This window comes from Takifugu rubripes, chromosome 17 (genome assembly GCF_901000725.2).
Source record: "Takifugu rubripes chromosome 17, fTakRub1.2, whole genome shotgun sequence".
NCBI lineage: Eukaryota > Metazoa > Chordata > Actinopteri > Tetraodontiformes > Tetraodontidae > Takifugu > Takifugu rubripes.
This window is the reverse complement of record NC_042301.1, coordinates 9,255,931-9,278,159: the sequence shown is the minus strand read 5'-3', so window position 1 is coordinate 9,278,159 and position 22,229 is coordinate 9,255,931. Positions and strand designations below refer to the sequence as shown.

Below are 22,229 nucleotides of genomic sequence, written 5' to 3'. Positions count from 1 at the left end.
ACTGATAAAGAGTCACTGTGTGTTTTTATTGTTAGTGATAAGATGGACAGTGATGTGAGATGAAAAACATCATTAAATGTCATAAAAAGTTGAAATAATGTTTGACTACTGTACATGATGAATATTTAGGACTATTTCTTTTGGTTTTCTTGGTTTATAATGAAGTTTTTTTTACACGTGATGGTCAGATTTATTAATATATTGATAAAAATAAATACTATCAAACATAGCTGTAACTGTGTAAAAAATGCAGATGTTTTATTAATGACCAATACGACAGACAATGACCAACCTTATCAATTACTTAACCTTATCAGACACCCACATTTTAAGTTTTAAGATAAATATGAAAAACCAAATGTGAGATTTTCCAAGGAAAATAGTTTCAAAATCCCAAATTAGTATAAAGATATGCACAAGTCCCATCAAAATATAAGAAAAATAGTAATTGTTCCATGTGCTAATTCATTAATATTCAGTAATTTTCTAAAATATGTTTGTGTTTTGGCCTTAGCCCATCTTCACTGTGGCTGTTTCCCTAAAAAATCCTGACAGTTTACAGATGCACGTCCCGCACATGCACAGACAGACATGCATTCTGAAGTTGCTTCTATGCCTGACTTCAGCCCTGAAGAAGCAGTGTTGCTCAGTGTTGCTGTTCCTCTATTTGTTCTTGCCAATGAGATTTCCAACTCTCTGCATGAATTTGCCCAGTTTTTTGTCAGAGCTGCTCTGCATCTGATACTGGTTGCATCCTGGGTCGTTGTATGCAGAACTTCCGTCTTTGGAGAGATTTTCAGTGGTGAGCAGGTATTCGAAGCGGCTGTAGACTTTCTGCCTCTGGTAGACTTTGGCCTCCTCCTTCTCCAGAGTGCTCCTCCACCCTTCCTCCTGCTCTGCTGACAAGGACGTCTTCTTTTTACTGGAACGCTGTGTCGATAACCTCTGGAGAGGCTTGTGCTTCTCTATGTCTGGTGGGCCAATGTTGGGGTTGTGCATCCTGGAGACACCCTGAGACTGACTCTTCTTGGTTGTGTGGTCTGCAGAGTAAATGGGGGGATGGTCCACTATCACTGGTTGGGTGAGTCCAGAGGTGTGTTTTGGTTTCAATGAGATCTTCCTTTGGAATGACTTGTCCTCTTTTTTGGGCTGTTTCTTTTCATCTGACGCGAGCAACGAGTACATTTTCATTCTCAATGAATTTTTCCTCTGAAAACCTGGTTCTTCACACTGCATTTGCCCTTTTTCCAGATAACTACCCTGAGCCTCTGCTGCACGCTGAGAGCCAGCAGAAGCATTTAGTACCTCAATGGATGCTGGTTTTTGCCCCTCAGCTGTACCTGCAGGCTCAAGACTTTGTTGGGCTTGAACCTGCTGAGACCCTGCAGGCCGGTTTGTCTCTTTCTCAGTGTCTTTCTCATCTTTAGAAAGCTTTTCTTTTCCATGCCCCGGTGGAGCAGAACCATTGACCACAGTACCAGAACCTTCTTTTTCTTCAGGAATTCTAGTCAGAGACTTCACTGTTTTTGTGGCCTGTACACTGAGGCCTCCTGGCTGAGAGAGCTTTTGTGGGGAATCCCTTAGTTTGGTATCTAAATTTCCTGCTGAGGTTGTCCTTAAAAGAGGTTCATTCCAATCATAAGTTGTCTTTGGATCCGAAACTGATTTGACATCATAGTAAGAGGCAGAGCGATGGTTCTCCATGAGAACACCCTCTCTGTGGGGCTCACTGTCAACCTGACTGGCTGATTCCAGGCCGCGGTCTGTTTGTAGAGTTGGCTCCAAATCGACAAGACTCGTGTCCAGACCTCGAAATGATGACTTATAGGAAGGTTTTTCTCCTGCATGCCTCTTTAGTTCCTGGTTCTGTCTGAAATTAGAATACTCCTGAAGACTGAGCCTCTTTTGCCTGATTTCCTCCATCCTGGACTTTATGTCCCTCGACCTGCTGTGAATCCGCTGCGTTTGAAGCTCATTTAAGTGCGTGTGACTGCTAAACGGCGACGTGACTGGAGACATGGTGTCGCAGGAGGTGTCTAACGCCATGTCAAAGTCGTTGAGGTAGGTGTCCATCTTCCATCTGTGCAGCGATGTTTCAGAGCTGAATGGTATGAGATTCTGGTCCGTTCCATAACGGGTCCGGTGTTTAAGCTGCTGCTGAGACAATCTGTTGGGTAGCAACAACTCGCTAACCCCCCTTAATTTAGAGCCAACCTTTTCAGGCAGGACTGGAACTCCAAGTTCATTGGTTCCCTTCCTCAGACGAGTCAAAGCATTTAACCTCTGGAGGTCTTCACCATAACTGTGGCCCCGCAACATGTTCCCCACATCAGGATTGTGAGATTGATGCAGCCTCTCCTGGATGCTCAGACCCCGGGTCATCATGGTGGCACTGTTGAATCTGTCTTCCTGAGCCTTCCTCATGGCCTGCAGACCTCTGGATCTCATGTGAATCTGATGGAGGGAAAACTGGCTGGGGCTCTGCAGGCTCACAGGATCTCTCAGGAAATGTGAGGACCTCTCAACAGACTGAAGAGCCGGAACTGTGGAACGAGCGAACAATCTTCGGAACTCTTCGTCATATGAGGAAACCAACTGACCTGTGATCACCAGGGCCATGCTGAGGTTGATTTTCTCACAGGTCCACGTGTAGCTGAAAGAGAAATCATCCATCAATGACCTATTAGGATGATGCATAGGATGAATAATCACCTGTCTTCTGGTGTCAGTTTGCTTTAAACATTGACTCTGGTGTTTGTCTTTATCCAGATGAAGGTTTTCATGAGCATAAGTGGACAAACTCACCTGTAGGTTCCATACAACACCGTCTGGCAGTCTATCAGAATGAATTTTTGCTCCAAAGCTCCATGGAACTTCATACCGGACTGACAGTGATACTGTTGCCCCTGAACAGTCCGAACCCGAATGTTCTGAAGGAGAAACACACAGAACAAACAATAAGTATGGAACATAAAAAACATTATAAAAATTGGGTTTCTGTGTCGGGAGGAGGAGAAGTTCAACCCATGAGGAAGGTGCAGCTTTTTCATGGTAAACACGTGACAGTCAACAACGTTTACGTCACTGCTGCTATTCACTTTTTTCACATTGACGTCCTGCCAGCCCAATGCTGCTCAACAGGAAACTCCAACCAGCTTAAAGAGATGAAGTCTTTCTATGTGCTGCTGCTCAGGTCCAGTGTGGTGACAGGGAGGAATGCTGCAGGGCACGCTAGTGAATGATCCTGTTTTCACAAGGGTGTGGAGATAATGTCAAATTTAATCCAGATATAAATCTCCTGCCAGCAATTGAAAGATCACACAACACAGCTCACATCCTCTGACGCCACACATGATGGAAATAACAGTGATGAACATATGAGAGAAAGTTCTATCCTTTCTATTGTTGCTACTTTTGACACTGTCTCACCTTGAGGTCTTGGACGTTGATGCCCACCCTGAGGGACATTGCAAGGAAGCTGCTGAAGTGAGAATCATCGAGGAGGATGTAGACAGCCACGCCCCTTAATGTGGCAGTGATGATTTCTTTGAAAATGTCCACGTCAGTGAAGACATCCATCGCTATGGCGATAACCTGGGGACATGTGGAACATTTGCCAATCATTTAAATAACAAAGAAACTATTTTTAAGCTACATTAAAGGTCTCCTTAAAAATTACATACTTGTAGGAAATGTTAAAATAAGTGAAATAAAAACAGTGAAGATCTTACGTTTTCACTAATTATACACACATACTAACATAGCTCCGAAGATGTTGGACCCATAAAGTGCTTGATTATTATGCAGTGATTTTTAAATTTTCGATGGGCAAATTTCGTTATGAGCACTTTCAGGTCAAACTGCGTGTTCTTCAGAGAAACAATGAGAATTTATGCAGTTTTAACTGTGTTATTACACACTCACTCACTGAGTGATGCATAATGACTTGAGATGTGGGCTTGTTAACTATAAATGTCTTACATCAGACTTGTACTGAGATGAATACAGACAATATTCAAGCTGGGGCATGAAACAAGACATTTATTGCGCGCATGTGTGTGTATGTGTATGTGTGTGATGAATTCCCTCAGTTTTTCCTGTAAGATTCTGATGCCTCTCGGTGACATTTCTGGTATTGCTGTTGCCTGGTGATTAATATTGTTTGTTCTCTCAGACTCAAAGGAAAATAATCCCAGTCTTTCACCCACAAAAGTACTTGAGGGTTTAAACAAGTCCTTGCAGATTTGCAGCTGACTGGACTCATGACATGTGAGTTCAAATGTTCTGTTATAAGCTATAGCTTATAGCAATGTTACAGTTAAAGTTTCAGATTTTATTTTGTCAAGGAGGAATAAGCAGGCTAGATTTAATTTAATTTAAAGATCCATGATTGTTTTGGTCAGACTATCGAGGTCTGGCCTGTGACAGCAGAAACTATGTTGTCATGAGTAAACTAACACACGTGTTTGTCTGTAAGCTTTGGCATGAGTGAACACCAAGTTCAGAGTGTTACGAAGGTTCTCCTCACAAAACCCGATTGGCTGGTTCTGTTCTAGACCAGGAGGAACCCTGCAGGACCTACAGCTCCGGTGCTTCATCTCCAGCCTGTACAACCCCTCATCTGCTCAACGTCTCCTCTGTAATTCATCAGAACATTCTGAGAGACACAGCAAACTGCAGGTGCGGATGTGTCAAGGCTGGACAACCAGTCCAACCTGACGTATGCTCAGCTGTCATGGTGTTAACTTTAAACGTTTGTGAGCAGAATTTGTGCTGAAATATTCCAAATGTGCCAAAAGAACCAGCAGACTAAAATCATCCAGACCAGCATTCTGACCCATAATCTGCTTCAAAGTGGAATTCATTCTAACGAGAATGTTAAAATGTCCAATCTGCAGCCACAATCAGCATCAGCAGAAGGAAAACAGACAGAAAAAATGTGACCTTTCCATTTGTTTTCTTACTGTATAATTATTCTAAAAGGCTGAAGGAGATGAACAAGCTGCTTGTTCGTTACACGTTTCCACCTGTTAGATGCAGGTTGGTTCAGTTTTTACCTGGCGGGCATCCTGGATCTGTTTTCGCACCACTTCCTTGATACTCGGTGTGTTGATTCTGGGTGGGTTGAACAGGAGACTGATGCTGGTGTCGGAGGCCTCTAGGGACACCTCAGGCCACCCCAGCTCCAGGTCTGGCACCTCCTCATCTGACTCTGATGGGAAGTACGTGGACTGAGCCCCCGTGTCCATTGTACGTTTCATCTCGAAGTCATCCTCCACATCTGGCAGCTCCCCGTTTTCCAACATGAACAGGATCTCCTCATCGGAGAGGAAGGGGCTGATCTGCTCGGCCCGCAGGAACTCCTCGTAGGCCTCTCGGCCTCCACAGAGCAGCGCGTAAATAGCCAGCCGGTAGGACTCCTTGTAATGTGGCTGGATGTACATAGGATTGTCCTCTTCAGCCAGTGAGGACAGATGGGACAGACTGGACTCCATGCCTGTTAGACCCACGATGGCTTCTGAATATAGTCTATAGTTTCCTGTCAGTGTAACTGACTGTTGTGCAGACTTAAATGCAGCAACACTGAGGATCCCATTTAAAGAAAACACAGTTTACACAGCCTAAAAACTCGTCCTTCAGGTTTGATCCACAGCAAAACAAACAACAGGAGCCATTTTCAGCATATTATATAAGGAAATGAACCAAAAACTTACTTCCTGGTTGTAGCACAAAGTTCCTGTTCTGCACAGTCTCAGTCAATACCTGAGCAGCACTGAGCTGTGGTTCTGAATTGCTTGTGCACAGGAGCAACTCGCTATACCTGCCCTATTAATCACTCAAGCCCCGCCCACCTGAGTGCCTGAGGCTGTCAGAGCAGGTTTCTCAGGCAGCGGATGTGGACACAAAATATTTATATAGTACAACACATGTCACTAGCTGACACAGCTCACCCACACGCAGCAGTTTCTGGATCTGAAATAATGATACAGGAAATTATGTCTGGCCCTAATGTGAAGTACCTTTCTGAGTGACTGGACAGGGTCTAACCCTGTCCAGTCACAGTGCCTGGACAGTGGACAGTGTTTTGCTGTGGAGGACACTTAAGGGTTTGAAAAGATATGTCTGTCCGATGTGTTCCTTATCACATCTATCTGTGAGGACCCACACAGACATACACACCATGATCAGGCTCCTTTCAGGCTTCCCTCTGGGCCAAAATGTCCCCTGCATCATTCTTCTGTTGTCTTGACTGAGTAATAACAAGCTACAGGAAGTCGGATGCTCATTCTGAAGGGTTCCATTAATTATGCCTAAAATAATCCTGAGTGAAGATGTGATACCCCCGAGGGGAGAGTGAGGACTAGACTGGTTCTGGTTTATTCCCAGTTTGTAGCTCATACCAACCATAAAGGAGGGATTTGTCCTAGAAAGACAACAGACTGGAGGAGATTGATTGGACGGTTTATTGCATGTCAAAGTATACGACACAGGGGGACCGACAGACAGACAGGCAGACAGACAGGTAGACAGACAGACACACACACAGATAGAGCTCTTTGGGGACTGGATGCTGACTGGTTTTAACAGGTTTTTCACATGTTGATACCGCATCATAGAGCATAAACGTCCCGTCATTTTCCACAGAATGGCTGAAAACAGAAGCCCAGCTCTGCCCCCCCTCAGTTACAGATGAAAAGATCCTTCTGTTGCTTTTATTAAATCGGACCTGGACTCAGTGAACAGAAGGGTGGCCTCCTTTCATCTCTTCCTCAAAGGCATGTCTGATCACTGGTTTAGTTTTTGCTTTTATTTTTGCCGCATGTTCACTTATTTAACACACAAGTTGTAATAGTAGATTCCTCTCAGTGTGTTCTGGTAGCATTACAAACATCAACATTTACCCAGTCTTTTAGATCCTTACTTGCTTTTTCCACCAGTTTTAAAGTCACCTGAAACAACCAACCATATTAACACCACCAAGTGTCCTACAGAGAGAATTACACATGATGTTTTGGACAGTGAAGACATTTAATGAGAGTTTAAAGCTGATGGTCTCACACTCATGCTATGAATAAGCTTCACTAATTGCAAACACTTCCCCCCCTTCCACCCCCTCGCCAATAACACCTTCAGCCGTTACTTGGGGGTCGGAGACTTCATGGATCGGGTCGGGGTTGGTGACTTCATACCACGAGATGGGGTTGGAGACTTTGGTGTTGGGGTTGGAGATTTGAGACTTGGAGTTGGAGATTTAGCAGCTGGAGTTGGAGGTTTGGGACTTGGAGTTGGGGACTTGGGAACTGGGGTGGAGGCGGGTGTGGAAGCTGGAGTTGGGCTCTTCATGGATGGTGCTGGGGTCTGGGCCTTAGATGGGACCGGGGTGGGGGTCTTGGAGGGTGGAGCTGGGGACTTTGCTGGTGCAGGTGTGGCTGCAGTTGTAGCGACTGGTGTGGCTGTCTTGGGCATCCCCAGTTTGGGCTCTGGGATCTGCTCGCCATGCTTGTAGACGCTGACGGTGATCTCGACGAACTCACCTCCGTACTTGTTGCGGACGTTGATGCTGTACTTCCCAGAGTCATCAGGAGTGACTTTGTTTATCACCAGACTGGCAAATTTACCGCCATCAAATGTGACCCTGGTGTGTTCATTGGAGATCACTTCCTGCTCGTTCTTGAACCATGTGACCTCAGGTGTTGGCTCACCCCATACTGTGCAGGTGAGACTCAGAGACTGCAGGGAAGAGCAATAAACCTCAATCACAATCAAGTCAAAACTGAAATATATAATAATGAAGTTGTCGCAGAACAACTAAAATCTCCATGTGTATGGCTGGAGTTAGCATGCTGATCAATTAGCATATCATTACTTAAGTCATGAGTGACAACCGGTGGTTTTAAAATGATTATCAGTCATTAGAAATGAACATGTTAGCGGGCTGCAACGTCTCACCTTCTCTTCCATAATAGTGACCACGTCTGGCAGGCCACCAACCACCCTGCCACGGTCTGAAGGGACAACGCAAACATGTGTGAAACACATAAAGAAAAATATTTTGTTGACTTTATTTAGTATCTTTGGGGAGAAACACTGTTTATTTTGCAGACTGATGGTGTATCATCAGAATATTAAGGCTATTACGTAAAAAATTTTTTATTACCAACATGGTGAAATACTCACTCTTTTCAGCAAAAGCTGCAGCCCTAAAACACAAAAGGGCCTCAGTGTGATAAAGTTACTCTACACAGAATGTACACATGTTAAAAATTGTACAGTCAAATGACTTACTTGAGTCTCAGGTACTCCTCATAGGCATCAGTGTATGCTGCAAAGACACAAACAATTTAATTCAAACTGAAACGTTTGTCTTCAAACAGGAAACAGATACATTCAGAGACATAACAGGGCATCTTAAGATACCCCAGCTAAACAATAGGTTCCTTTATGAAAGAGTCAATAAAGTTTTAAGTATGCAGAGCTTTCCATAGTGCGGGGACCCCGGAATGAAAGGCTCCATCCACTCCGGTTTTGGAGTGAGAGTAAAGGATTGAGAACCCCTTAGAACCACTGTGGTTCTGGTGAGATGTGGGCTTGTTAACTATAAATGTCTTACATCAGAATCGTGACCAGCCTGGAGGTGTTGAAGTTCTTTCTGGCTCGGACATGTAAAAAGATTATTACAGTGCAGTAGTATCTCTAGTCATGTGTGGTTCTCTGTGGCTTCTGTGGTTCTCCTTTGGCACCAAGGTTCTCAGTTCCCAAAAGGCATCGCAAGACAACTATTTCCAGGGCTAATACATTAGCATGCAAAATTCAGTCTGCATTATGTCCTGTCTCCAACAATTTATTACAATATTATGGTTAAACTGGAGTTTATCAAACTGTGCACACGTGAAGGCAAAAACATGCATATGTGTACTTGCGAATAAAGACACACTTTGGTTCTGAGTTACCTTGTCCAGAGAGATCGAAGGTTCTGGTGTGGGTCGTCACTCCATCTGAAATTTCGATGGAATAATGACCCTTCTCCTTGTCGGACGGATCACAGATCTGCATCCAGGCCATCTCAGCTGTGCCGCCAATTCTCATTTTCTCAGAGGAGGCAATCTTACTCTCCCTGCGGGTTTCACAAACAGATCAATATCGGACCATCAGTATCTCTGAAAAGAAATCAACTAATTGATATTTGCCCTGCAGTAGAGGTCACAACCTCAGCAATCACACTTCAAAAAGAGGTGAAAAGTTTACTTGTGTTTCCAGATGGTCTTCATCTCCTCAGTGTAGTAGCTCATGTAGCACTGCAGCCTAATGCCCTCTGGAGTGCACTGCAGCACCAGCTCAGAGGCAGATGCACCTGTAAACGTGTCACACGCACATTCGATTACGCAAGGTGGCACTGCCTGGGATCATGCATGGGTCAGCCCGTCCAACTCACCAGCAATGTGAGTGATGGCGTTGATGATGTCATCAAACACTGCGATGAAAAGACAGAAGCTCTGTTCCTGCTACTAAATGTAAAGTGACTGATGAAATGTGGACAGTAAGAAAGTACCTTGGCCTGAGATATCGAAGACAGAGGTATCTTTTCCCCTGTCGTCAGCGAGCACGGCCTTGTAGATGCCCTGATCTTTCCTGGAGAACTGGAGGGAAACAGCACTGTCAGCTGAAAACATATGCTAGCTGTCAGGAAGTGGAAATCCTCAGACATGCTTGTGCAGATGAATCCTGGGTTAGAACAAATAAAACAAACTTCTCATCACTGCTAAAGTAAGCTCCTTCAGCCATGTTGGATAATGGTATATTTAGCTAATTCCATGATGTTGGCAAAAAAACAAAACCTTTTAATTCTATTGATATGTCCGAAACGTCCTGTTTTCAAGATAATATGGTATATATGGGTACCAGGGGGAGGGGCAGAGCACAGGCTCCTGACAAGACATTGGGAGGATCTTCTGGAACGATCTCTTCATCCTCTTTGAACCAGTGGAAAGATGTCTCCTTCTTCACATTTGCCACCTGAGCAGCAAACACAGTGGTTTTAGTTCCAGGGAGGTTGAGGGACAGCAGAAGCGGTTAGTTTCAAACGTTACCTTGCAGGCCAGCATCACGGTGCAATGCTCAGTGACCGTGAAATACAAATACTCTGAGAAATGAGGACCTGAAAGAGGAAAGGTACATAAGGATAATAACTGCGAAGAACAATAGAAAAAGAGATTTCTGAGCGTTGATGTGAGATGTTGGCACCTTGTTTCCTGATGTACTCTTTCCTCTGAAACTCAGCCTCCTTCAGAGCAGCTTTGAACACTGAAACAGCAGAAAAAGCTCAGTGTATTTCACTCATTTTACAAAGAATTTAATAGGTTTCTAGGGGAGGAGCAGGCCTCACCATCTCCCACCAGCACCAGGGAGCTCTGGGTTTTGGCTTTGCCGTCATGGATCTGGACGGTGTAGGTGCCCTCACTGGCTCTGGTGAAATTATCTACTGTCATCTCGATAATTCCTGCTGCCACATTGTGGCTGATCTTGTGTCCCTGAGGGAAATTCAGGTGTTATCTGAACATTATTAGACATCAACCAAAAGCTCTTTCAATTTGAAATTCTAACAACAGCTCCTTTATTCCTGAAGTCATTTACCAAGCAATCACCACGTTTCATGGAAAATTCAGTGTTTCATCACTTCTTAATTGCCACAGTAACAGATGAATGATAGTGAAAACAGATGAAAATATCACCTCCCCACTCGTGACCTCCTTATCATTAACGATGAATCTGTATGACACAGACGGGGATAGTTTGACGGCTTGCACCCAAAATCGCACATGTCCTTTCTCCAAAACCTCGTAGTTCAGATTGTGTTTGAGTGGGATAACTGCACAGAGATAGAAGACCCAGAAAAATTAGACACAAAGAAGAAGAAGAAGGAGCTGATGGGAGATACTCACTGGGGTTCCTGATGGAGTAGCTGAGCTCTAACATGGTGTTCAGAGCTGCAGGACAGGAAACAACAAACATAAGTTAAACAAAAAACAAACACCTCCGGCGCTACATCCCCATTCTACCGGCATGACTCACCATCATCTGTCAGAGTGTGGCTAGCGGAAACGCCGTCTGTGTCGGTGACGACCACAGAGTATCGCCCTAGATCGTCTTTGTCGGGGTTGGTGAAGGTCAGCCTGGAGCTGAGGACCAAAGTTCATACATTAGAACCTATAATTTGGTCAGTGTTGGTTTGGCGAGGACAGGCTGACATCGCCACTGGCAGGAAAACACTGGTCCTCCCCTCAGCCAACTTACGTTCTGCCCTTTGCTGTCACGGACACTCGGGGGCATTCGCCAATTGGCTTGTAGTTCTTGGACCACACAAACTTGGATGTCTCGCTGATCTCACAGGCTTCAAGGGAGAGGTAGATGTCTCCAGTCTCCTCGTCTACACTGGCAACAATCTCCTTTGTGCCTGTCCAATAGGAGAGCCAGGAAGAAACATCAACACTTAAAGTTCTTGTCCCTAACAGTAAAACCATATGATACACATGCTATAAAAGGTATATTAGCATTGCCACTATAGAACTGTTGGGTGGGTAGAAGGTATTACCTGGCAGAGCTTTGGCACAGACTGGATCTGACACCTCGGAAGGTTTTCCAACACCGACAGAATTTACTGCACGAACTCTAAAAACATAAGATTGTCCTTCCTCCAGACCAGTAACCTGCAGAGAATCATGGGAACACCTTCACAGTGACAGTCTACAAACATCATCTGGAGATTGTGGTCGATGTCTCACCTGCAGGTACCGGTGGCTCACAGGCTCCTGGTTGAGAGTCTCAAACTCGGACAAGCCCTTCTTGGCCATGTCCACATAATATCCTGTGATTGCACTCATTCCATAATAGACTGGAGCCTTCCAGAGAAAGACCAGGGAGTGGCTTCGGACCTCGCTGAAGCTCAGATCGTAAGCTGGACCTGGATATCAGACAGGAGGAAGCATTAAGACCAGGACCCGGTAACCTACGGTTCCTGTTGTAGAACGTCATGTAGCCGGAACTATGAGGGTTCTGTTACCTGGTTCCTCCATAGTCCAAGCCACACACTTCATTGGAAGACTGGGAACAGAGGGTAAACCAACGCCAGCCATGTTAGCAGCCTGAACCTTGAACTCGTAGAAGGTTCCCTCTATTAGACTGTCAACCTGAGAACATCAACATTGGATCAAATGATTGTCTGAGGTCTGGAGTGAGGTTATCTGTATCTTCTTGTATGTTTTAATATCTAACACAGGAAGTTTGGTTAAAACATGAATCATTTTGCTAGACTGAAGCTCACAGTGAAGATCCTCTCAGTGACGGCCTCCTGGTTGACCTCCTTCCATACCAGGGAGTCAACATCTCGTTTGTCGATGTAGTATGCGTTGATTTTGGAGCCACCACAGTGTTTTGGACTCTTCCAGGCCAAAGTGATAGAAGAGCCATCGCAGTTCAGCATGGTGATGCCATAAGGAGCACTGGGAGTTGCTGAATCACCAAATGTAAACATGTCAGTGGAGTTTGTTTTTGATAAGTTGCTCCATCACATTTAGAGGCTCCGTTTGGACTCTGAATTTCTGTCCACATCATCTATGGTAGCTACAGAGACATCTCTTATACATAAAATGTCCACAATGGAGTTTATGGATTTTCATACAAAGTTGTTCATGTTGTCTACAAGATGTCCAATAACTTCAGAACACGATTGTGCTCCACTGTGGACATACAGGTAAATTGGTGGTGAGTGATGGAGACTTTACTTTGGTGTCCAGTATCTCGTCCTCTGATTCCTGAAATGGGCTCTGTCCCTACAGTCTGCAGGATGTCTGCAGATTGACTGCTGATGTTAATGGAGGTTAGCTGTGGTGTCTACTTAATGTCTATTCCAACTTACACAGTGTCACCATGCTGCATTAACCCTGAATACCCATACTGGTCATCAGTTTGAGGCTAAAATCAGCAGGTCAGGTTGGAACCATACAAATCATGTAAGCTAGTGTATTTCGCTCAGTGCATCTTAAGTGAAGACATCTCCTACATGTTTATTGTCTCTTTTTGTGGCTTCTGTTGTGCACAGTGACAGTGAAATCTACAGTTCTATGCTTCAAACAACAGTGCAAAGCCAAAGTGACAAATGGGGAGAAGTGGGTCAGCACAGTGGGAAAAAACTGGTGTACATACCATATTCTTGCCCTCTACCTGGACAAAGTGATGTCATTAGTCAGATACTTTATAATCCCCCTGTAATTTATACATCATTTGTTGCAGCCTCGATGAGCAGAACTTTTCACTTTTGTTCTCACCGAGTGCAGGCTCCACCGAGATGGGAGTGGACTCCTGAGACTCCTCGCTCAGGCCAAAGACATTGACGGCCTGGACGCGAAACACGTAGCTCTCACCTGGGACCAAGCCGTGGACAACAAACCTAAAACCAATAGAGTTCGTTCCTTGGTTTTGGATTTAGGTATCGCAATCAGATTGAACTTAATTCCCAAGTCTCCAGATGTGCTGAGGTAATTCTAGACTCTACCTGTTTTGTTTGAAGGGTTTGTGGTTACAAGGGAACCAGTCTTTGGCTCCGACCACACGACCGTCAATGTAATATCCCATCAAGTTTTTGGGATGTTTGGAAGCCTCCCATTGCACGAACACAGATGACTTTGAGTTCCTGGTTGCAACGACATGCCCAGGAGCAGAAGGGACACCTGTTCATAAGAAGAAAAAACATTCATTTTTGCCTATTTTACTATCAGGGTTCAACACCTGAATCAGTCTGCACGTTCTGGACGACCTTCAGCTTCAAACATGCAGTGCTCAAAGGTGTCGCTTCTGGGTTTTGGCATAAAATTTGATATTTTGGTCATCAGAGTGAAGAAACTACAAAGCTAAAGTGATGTTAACATGGAAAAAGCTAATTAAGTGCTCCTGCTGTGCAGATGCCATAAATGTACGTACCTGTCGGCCGCTCAGTACCTGGAACAAACATGGAACCACTTTACCAAAAAACATTTGTTTTGTTCAGGAGGGGTTTTTTGGAATTACAAAGACGCTGTTTTTTAATTATATGTCTAAAACAAGTAAACTGAGAGTTAGATGCAGGTTTTATCTTTTATAAAACATTCTTCTACTTTTGTTTCCAAAACACCAATATCCACAACAGGGAGAAGAGAGGGTTTAAGGAAATGTGACCTTCACATTGACTGAACTATTTTAAAAGAGGGTGTGTGTGTGCATGCGCGTGTGTGTGTGTGTGTATGTGTGCGTGCGTGCGTGCATGCGTGTGCGTGTGTGCTCTATGTTATCAGAGAACCGAACCCTTACCATCCAGATTGACCTTTTGGATGGACTCGCTTGGCTCAGAGGCCTCACTGGAGCCGTACATGTTGACTGAATACACTCGGAACTGGTACTTTTGCCCATCTTGCAAATCAAAAACCGGGTAACGGGGGGCAAGCAGCTGGATGCCTGTGTTGACCCGCTGCCACGCTCCAGTGCCTGCTAAGCACTGTGGGAGAAACACGAGAAGCTACAGCCATGTGCCAAACATGAGGGAGCTCACAGAGTGCCGCTCATGTGACCACTGACCACTTAGCTCCTACTTGACTGACTGGAGATACAACTGAGTCATCAACACGTTTCTCATTTTGACGAATGACGAATTTCAAATGATGAATTACAGCGATTTCAAACTTCAGTTTCACTGTTTAATCTTTAAACTCTTAATCTTAAACCTGCAGGAAAGATGGCCGATGAGGCACACACCTTCTCGATGACGTACCACAGTGGAGCCCGTCCGCGGGGGCTTGGAGGCTTCCAGCTCAGCACGATATAAGACCTGAAAATCTCGGACGCGTGCACATTTGTGGGCTCCCCTGGGATTGTTACATAGCCTGGATTGGGAGTGAACGGCATTGAAGAATAAAGTACAGACAGCAGCGCCTGTTTCAAAAGGCCCACATCCTCCGTTCCGTGAATCCTTTCTTTTTTAAAAGACTTTTAAAAAAAATTGTTTTTGACAATTTTATTCATTAACTGAGACTTCCAAATGATTGGAAGCATACAAATGTGGAACTTCTGCAACAGTTTTAAATGAGAAACGGTTGAAATTAGTTTGAGGATTAAACGTTGGAAGAGTAAAGTTTTGGGCTTATTAAAGTTTTGGGAAAATTAGATTGAAATTGATCAAATCCAGGATAGTTGAGGTTAGAATAAAGATGGAACCACAACAGATAAACTAGAAAAGGATGGAGGGAACCACTAGGTTAGAGATGGTTATTTAGAATTTTTAGAGTTCAGTAGGGGCATTGTCTGTGTTTTATTACATCAGAATCTGTTAAAGAGCGTCTGATAAACTTTAAATTTTTAGTTTTTTTAGCAATTCAGAAAATAATCTATAATTACTATTGATTAATTATTTAATCATTCTTTATTATTTACATAAATAATCTGTGTCATGTGACTCCTAGTGAGAAACTCTGATGTTTTAACGATGGTAAACTGTTAGTTTGGTTTGTTTGTGCAAACTCCAGAAGAATTTGTCTGTATTCGATACCGTACCTTCCAGTTCATCATCCCTGATCACTATGTCATACCTGCCCTCGATTTTAATCACTGTTGCGGGAAACGACAACGACAGATACGTTAGCAAGCGCTGGCGTCCTGTCGCCTCAGGCGTCACATTTACCTTCCTCGGTACCTTGCAGCTTCTCACTCTCTGCAGTGTCGAGCGCGGTCACCTTGTCGGACTTGCGGGACGGTCTGCTGATGCCAGCGCTGTTCACGGCCCTGACGCGGAAATGGTATGTGTGGCCCACTTTCAGGCCATGAACCGGGTATTTGCAAACATTGACGGGGGAGTCGTTGCACTGGACCCAGGTGTCACTGCCGGCTTCACACCTGTACACCAGACATCATTCCATATGAGCTCATTAACATTTTAATGACGTCTTCAGAATGACATCATCAGTAGAATAATGCTGACTTTTGTTACCCAGTTGGCCGATATTTTCTTTTACAGATCAGGTGAACTCACCGGTCCACAAAGTATCCGATGATTGGCGCCTGGTTGACAATGTTGGGTGGTTTCCAGGCAATGAGGACATAGTCTGAATTGATGTCATATGCCTTCACACTCATTGGTGCCCCAGGGGCCCCGGCCACAGAGGGGGCAGCATCTGTGGGGTGAGGACACAAGGACACGAGTTAGGTATGAAGGATGGAAGGAAAGTCAACATGCATTCAGCTGAACTCAGGCGTGATGTCAGGGTCACCTGAGACAAACAGGTAGGCGCTGTGTTCAGTGGAGCCATCCTTGGTGAAGACCCGGAGGGTGTAGAGCCCCTCGTCATCCTTGGCCAGGTGAGGCAGTGTGAGCCGGGCTGCTCCTCCACCCACCGACATCTCCACAAACTTATTGGGTTTCAGCAGCTTATCTGTGGATAAAATGAGCTGTGAGCGATGTCAAAGTCCCCATAATTTAAACTGAAACAGGACACCTTACCATCTCTGTACCACTGGGCCAAGGGGGGCAGGTTGGGCAGGTTGGGGACAACCACCATGCTACAAACCAGACTGATGGAGTCGCCCTCAACGCCAAAGCTCACTGGGAAGTGATCGATTAGGGTTACCTCCAGCTTGCTGGGGTGGATCTCGGTCATGCGGGGCACTGCACAACAAACCCACCAATCAGTGGCATTAAACAGTTAAAGATCCAGTTTGAAGATTTTGTAACCATCTCTTGGCCCAAACGGGTACTGCAAAAATACATTCTCTGTTTTCACCAAAGCACCCTGCCTCTGTTAACTTTCAAGGTTGAAAATGTGATCAGTTTCAATGTGATCATTTTATTGGTTGGTTGTTTGCAACTGAAGGCGACAGCCTCCTAAAATAGTTTCCATTTGTTATCTGTTCTCTCACACATGATACTATTTGTAGCTGGAAGCCGAGCTGCTGGCCTCAGTGCCAGATTCTAAAGAGCAAAAAATATTTAAATAAGCTCCGCCCCCTCTCACCCACCTAATCCAAGATGGCAGGACGCTCCGGCTCCTGATGCTCCTGTGAGAAACAGAAAACTGTGATTACAGACACAAACACGTCTGAATGGCAAAGAAGAAAAAAGAGTTTTTTACTCTTCACGATGACTGTAGCCTTGCTGGTAGCCATCCCGTGTGAGTTGGTGGCCACGGCGCTGTACTCCGCTGTGTCGCTCACAGCACACCTACAAAACAATGAATACATCATCATCAGCTGTTCACAAACAGGGACTCTTCGTGTGACTGGTGTAAAACTGGGCAGTGATTTCACGTTTCTTGACCTGCCGCCGCAGCAGGTGGAAGCCTCGGTGATGGAGAAATATGTAAGAAATGTGAGCATCTTAGAAGTTCTGAAGGATTGAAAAGTTCTTCTGAAGTAGTGCCGTTGTGGCAACAACCCAAGAGAAGAGAGGGTGAGAATAGAAGGAAGAAATGTGACTCTCATGCTGACTGAACTATTTTAAAAGAGTGTATCTGTGCATGCTTGTGTGAGTGTGTGCTTACGTTTGTGAGTGCATGTGAGTGTGTATGTGTGTGTCTGCGTGTTCATTTATATCTCTTACTGACAAAATGATTTTATTCCATTTGCAGATGCAACATGAATAATTCTCCTCTGGCCTGGTAAGGAAGTAACGAAGGACTGGTGGTATTTGAGACTTTATGGAGGGAGAGAGGGAAAAGGAAGGAGGGAGTGAGAGATAAGGAAAGGGAGAGAGAGAGAGGGAGAGAGGAGAAGAGAGAGAGAGAGGAGTGGTGGGAGGAATTTGTGGCTCAAATGACACAAAGGTCAGCACTTTGACACCAACAGCTGATGAGTTTTCCAAGGTAAAGTTGGGGGCCACAGACTGACTTCCTGTCATTCTCATGCTTTTTTAAAAATACATTTTATATGTTTATGCGTCACCAGATAAATGGTGAGCTGAGAACCACGGGAAACCACTGAACTCAGGCCAGTTTGAGGAGAAGGAAACCAGCACCATGGTGGTGGACAGGGAATCCTAGGTTTAGTTAGCTGAGAAGGAGTTAAACAATCATCTGTGATTCTTCTGATTTCCATCATGCACTTTGATCTGCAGAGTGTGTTTGGGTGATACCTGCTGATGACCAAACTGTGAACTCCATATTTGCTCTCAATCTTGTACTTTCCTGGAGTGCTCAGGGGGTCGACGGGCACTCCTTCTTTATACCTGCAACCAACCAGCAGTTAGCTGTGCAACCACCCCAGGACACATTTTAATTCAGGCACAATCAGCAGATCTGAAGGTTCAGGGGAAAATAATTCACAGGGGAATGTTCTGACCATTTAACAATGGGTCTTGGGTTTCCCTGCACAGTGCAGAACAGTTTGATGGGGGTCTTCTCCCACACAGTGTGGGGCCGCAGGGCTATGATAAAGTCCGGCATTTTGGGGACCTCATCCAAAAACTCCACCCGTTTGGTCATCATGTCCTTGACCTTTAAAAAGGCAAATGATCTGAACAGAAGCAGGAAAAACTCCCTTTTCACAGGAAGAAACCCTGAGTAGGACCGAGCTCATATGGGAGGACCCACCAGCTAGTAGGGGAACATCATCAGTGTCTCGGTGAAATGTAACCGACTCCTCACCTGTCTATCAAGCGCGAGGCTGTCCACCTGAGCCTTGGTGGCCATCCGCATCCTGTGGAGCTCCTCCTGAATGACACTGAGTCCTTTCTCCACATTTGAAGACACCCGCTGGTACTCCTCCCTCTCCTCAACGCTCCTGCCAAACAGGGTCACGCCAGAAGCAAACTTTTCACTCTTTCACTTTCTCTCATCCATCTACACTCAATAATGCCTGAATACCAAAGTGGATCATTGATACAAGTAGTCAAACCTGGGGTACTCTGATATTTGGGGATATTCCACCAAACTATAATTGATCTAATTAGCCATCCAGCCTGGTAATGAATTTAAATCGTGAATCACACGTAAAACAATTTCATACGCTGAAATTATTTTCTGCATCACTCCAGTCTGCTAGTATTTCACAGACCAGCAGGGAACGTGTGCTTACCTCTCCCGGAACACCGGAATGGTGTACTCTTGCTCTGCCATTGCCTCTGTGGCCTGGGCCCGGACCTGGCTCAGAGATTTAAAGCTTGATTTCCTGTCAAGGGACAAAATTCTGTTGTTATAAAACAGAAATCGCAACAAAATGCTTCCGACAATTTAGTCTCCTGGAAGCTGTGAACATTGGCGGAGCCAGACTCTGGCCCCAACAACATCTGTGGCCCTGTCAGAGGTTCTGTTGTCTGAATTATTCATCAGTAATTCTGAGAAATGTCAGGTTTTCCTTCAGTATCGTCAGGGACAATTTCTGCTGAGCCCCATTATCAGTTATCTACTGCAGATGTGGGTCAGGAGTGGAGCGACAGGCAACATGGCCACCCTCTACAGGATGACCAGCTGAGCAGAGCTGGCCCAGAACAGTTTTAGCTTCTACCCTCATAAGTATCAGTTTCAGTGAAGTACAGTCAAGCCTTAAAAATACGGGATAAGTTACAAGTCCACACGAAGCATTAGTAGCATTAGCTTTAGCGTTAGCAATGAGGTCATAACTTTCAAACAGTCACCAAGGATTTGGATCTGAAATATGTTTAAATATGTGGTAAGAATATGAAATTACTGCATTACATCAAATAATCTCACAATATCCTGTTACATGTTAAAGGTTTAGCATTTGTTTAATTAAGTGAATATCTTGATTAAAATGAATTCACTGATTATTTAAGAAACAACAACAACAAATTGCAACCCAGAAACAGATTACAGATGACACAGAAATGTAGTCAGACATCAATGATGTTTTGTGATAAAATGACATCAGCAGACAATCAGCAGGCTCGCCAGTGGCCACTTTCTGCGGCGAAGCTGCGACAGACGAGTCAGGACGCCACCCTCGTACCTTTGAGTGTGCTGCTGTTGCTGCTTCATTACATATTTATTGTGCTGAAATGCATAATCGCTTTTGACTTGACACACACACTTCTTGACTGAAGCCATGACTGGAGTCGCTTGAAAGACACCTGGCCAAGAGGGGGGAGGGGGGCAAGATCATATATTTGTTAACTTGACAATGGGATCCCTTAAAAAACAGCTGAAGTCACCTGCAGGAGTGAACCTAAAGGGACATTTCACCCAAAACCTTAAAGTTTCCCTTTTTTCAGTTTTTTTCCACCTTAAATTAGTTTTGCTGTATTTAACATCTCTGCTTCTCGGACACATAAGCACTTTTTTAATCCCATTGAGACCAGCGATGATGCTTAAAAGGAAGATCTGGAGTTTGGCCCTTCAGAATTCCAAGCTCTGAAAGATCCACCGGGGAATGAGAGTGGTGGAGGTTCGGTTCACATCCAGTCCTCTCTGTCATCACAGTTTTGAGACCAGATAATCGCTTATGTCCCGCTTGAGCCTCTTGGACTGACACAAATTGGCCAAAGCAGGTCAACAAGCTCTTAAATCCATGGTATGTTGAGGGAGATTACAGCTGCGGCCAGATTATCTAACACTTCCACACACCTGCTCAGATTTTAACCACATTTCTCCAACAAAACCGTCCTGCCCAGGCAAATAACAGGAAAGTGACTTACCCAAGAAGTTAAAGAGCGCGGAGCGCAGCCAGAGCCGCCTGGGGAGAACTTTCTGATGGTAATCAAACCATTACGCCCTCTCAGGAGGAATGCTGTCCCCTTTCCACCCCATGTATGGCTGTACCCATGACTATATTTAGCATTTAACACCAAATTTTTGTTCCTATTGTGCACTTTGGAGTTTACATTAATTTCTGCAAATATCTCCTGTTTTTCAGAGAAGTGTGTCACCTGAGCCGCCTGTCAGATTCAAGGATTTTTTTAAGACCTTCACTAAAGGTTAGAGGAAAAATTAGAAGCTCCCAGAGATGTTTCTAAAATCAGATTCTACTCATCAGAAACTTCAAATCATAGTTTTAAACTGGCAACAGTCTTCCGGTCACAGGCAGCGGTCTTTAATTTTGAAAAGAAAAAGTAAAACCTCACCTTCAGATTCCTCAAATATTCCCTCAGAACAGGAGCTGGAAAGTCTTTTTGAGTTTAATCTGTTGGCAAATCCCGATGCTGTAAACTGTGTGAGACCTTTTTAGGCTCCTGAAGACGACCTGTCCTCCTTGGCTCAACACTTGTGGGCAACACTCAGGCTATTTTTACCAGTTGTGTGATACAGTGATCCCCAGTCCGACTGTACAAGAACCAGCTATAGAAGGACCCTACTTTAATTCACAGGTCATTAAAAAATCAAGAGTAAAGACAGCAAAATGTCTCACAGGATGTGAGGGTACTAGGAAAAGCAAACCAGTGACTTCAGTAAAGCAGCTGTCCCCAGAAGGTCACCTTCACTCCTCTTTTGAAACCCACCTGCTCATAGATCACATTCAGGTCCCATTAGAACCAGTCCAATTACTATCTCTGTCCCAGTATAACCAGTCTATTTGCTCTCTCTGTCCTAGTATAACCAGTCCATTTACTTTCTCTGTCCCAGTAAAGCCAGCCCATTTATTTCCTTTGTCCCAGTATAACCAGTTGATCACCCCTCTCTGTCCCAGTATAACCAGCCATTTCACCCCTCTGTCTGAGTATAACCAGTCCGTTTACTCTGTGTAGAAGTATGACCAGTCAATTTACCTTCTCTATCTCAGGATAACCAATCCATTTACCCAATGTACCAGTATAACCAGTCCATTTACCTTCTCTATCCAATATTAACCAGTCCATTCACCCTATCTCTGACCCAGTATAATTAGTCATTCACCCTGTCTGTCCCAGTATAATTAGTCATTTCACCCTGTCTGTCCCAGTGTAACCAGCCCAAAGCATACATTAATGTTCCAGTATAAACTGTTTATTTACCCTCTAGCAGGGTAAATAAATGGATAAGCAGTCCATTCACACCCTCTGTCCCAGTACAACCAGCCCAATTTCCAGGTTTGTTAATAGGTTGGGGGGCCAGGGGGACGGACGGACGGACGGACGGACGGACAGACAGACAGACAGACAGACAGACAGACAGACAGACAGACAGACAGACAGACAGACAGACAGACAGACAGTTTGCTGTTTCTCCGTCCTTTCCTTCCTCATCTACCCAGGTAACCGGAACCTGCTGTTGCCTCTGTCCCTCCCG

General features: G+C 44.7%; 2 protein-coding genes across 7 annotated transcripts; both read right to left on the bottom strand.

Annotated features, from left to right (window-relative positions):
- Positions 1 to 5: 5 nt before the first annotated feature.
- LOC105418776 (protein FAM83B-like) lies at positions 6 to 5,793 on the bottom strand. Its single transcript, XM_011619317.2, has 4 exons — positions 5,058 to 5,793; positions 3,430 to 3,594; positions 2,806 to 2,930; positions 6 to 2,653 (listed from the first exon to the last, which is right to left on the bottom strand). The coding sequence occupies exons 1-4, from the start codon at positions 5,493 to 5,495 to the stop codon at positions 664 to 666; spliced, it is 2,718 nt and encodes a 905-aa protein (XP_011617619.1). The 5' UTR covers positions 5,496 to 5,793; the 3' UTR covers positions 6 to 663.
- Positions 5,794 to 6,446: 653 nt separating this feature from the next.
- Positions 6,447 to 21,609, bottom strand: myom2a (myomesin 2a). Of its 6 annotated transcripts, none has more exons than XM_029850777.1 (37): positions 21,089 to 21,609; positions 19,978 to 20,098; positions 19,087 to 19,179; positions 18,657 to 18,792; positions 18,352 to 18,506; positions 18,146 to 18,238; positions 17,148 to 17,236; positions 17,035 to 17,073; positions 16,520 to 16,684; positions 16,290 to 16,451; positions 16,052 to 16,193; positions 15,704 to 15,915; positions 15,577 to 15,630; positions 14,782 to 14,909; positions 14,341 to 14,524; positions 13,550 to 13,724; positions 13,323 to 13,444; positions 12,320 to 12,507; positions 12,059 to 12,185; positions 11,781 to 11,959; positions 11,591 to 11,705; positions 11,293 to 11,452; positions 11,071 to 11,177; positions 10,941 to 10,985; positions 10,731 to 10,867; positions 10,385 to 10,529; positions 10,243 to 10,302; positions 10,089 to 10,156; positions 9,901 to 10,014; positions 9,551 to 9,638; positions 9,434 to 9,472; positions 9,247 to 9,352; positions 8,952 to 9,115; positions 8,287 to 8,323; positions 8,179 to 8,201; positions 7,951 to 8,006; positions 6,447 to 7,731 (listed from the first exon to the last, which is right to left on the bottom strand). In XM_029850777.1, exons 2-37 carry the CDS (start codon positions 20,073 to 20,075, stop codon positions 7,138 to 7,140), a joined length of 4,599 nt encoding a protein of 1,532 aa, XP_029706637.1. In that variant the 5' UTR covers positions 20,076 to 20,098; positions 21,089 to 21,609; the 3' UTR covers positions 6,447 to 7,137. The 6 variants fall into 6 exon arrangements, with proteins under 6 accessions (XP_029706637.1, XP_029706636.1, XP_029706638.1 ...); XM_029850776.1 differs by lacking the exon at positions 21,089 to 21,609 and adding an exon at positions 20,663 to 20,808; XM_029850778.1 differs by lacking the exon at positions 21,089 to 21,609 and adding an exon at positions 20,663 to 20,808 and having other exon boundaries at positions 15,716 to 15,915.
- Positions 21,610 to 22,229: the final 620 nt, after the last annotated feature.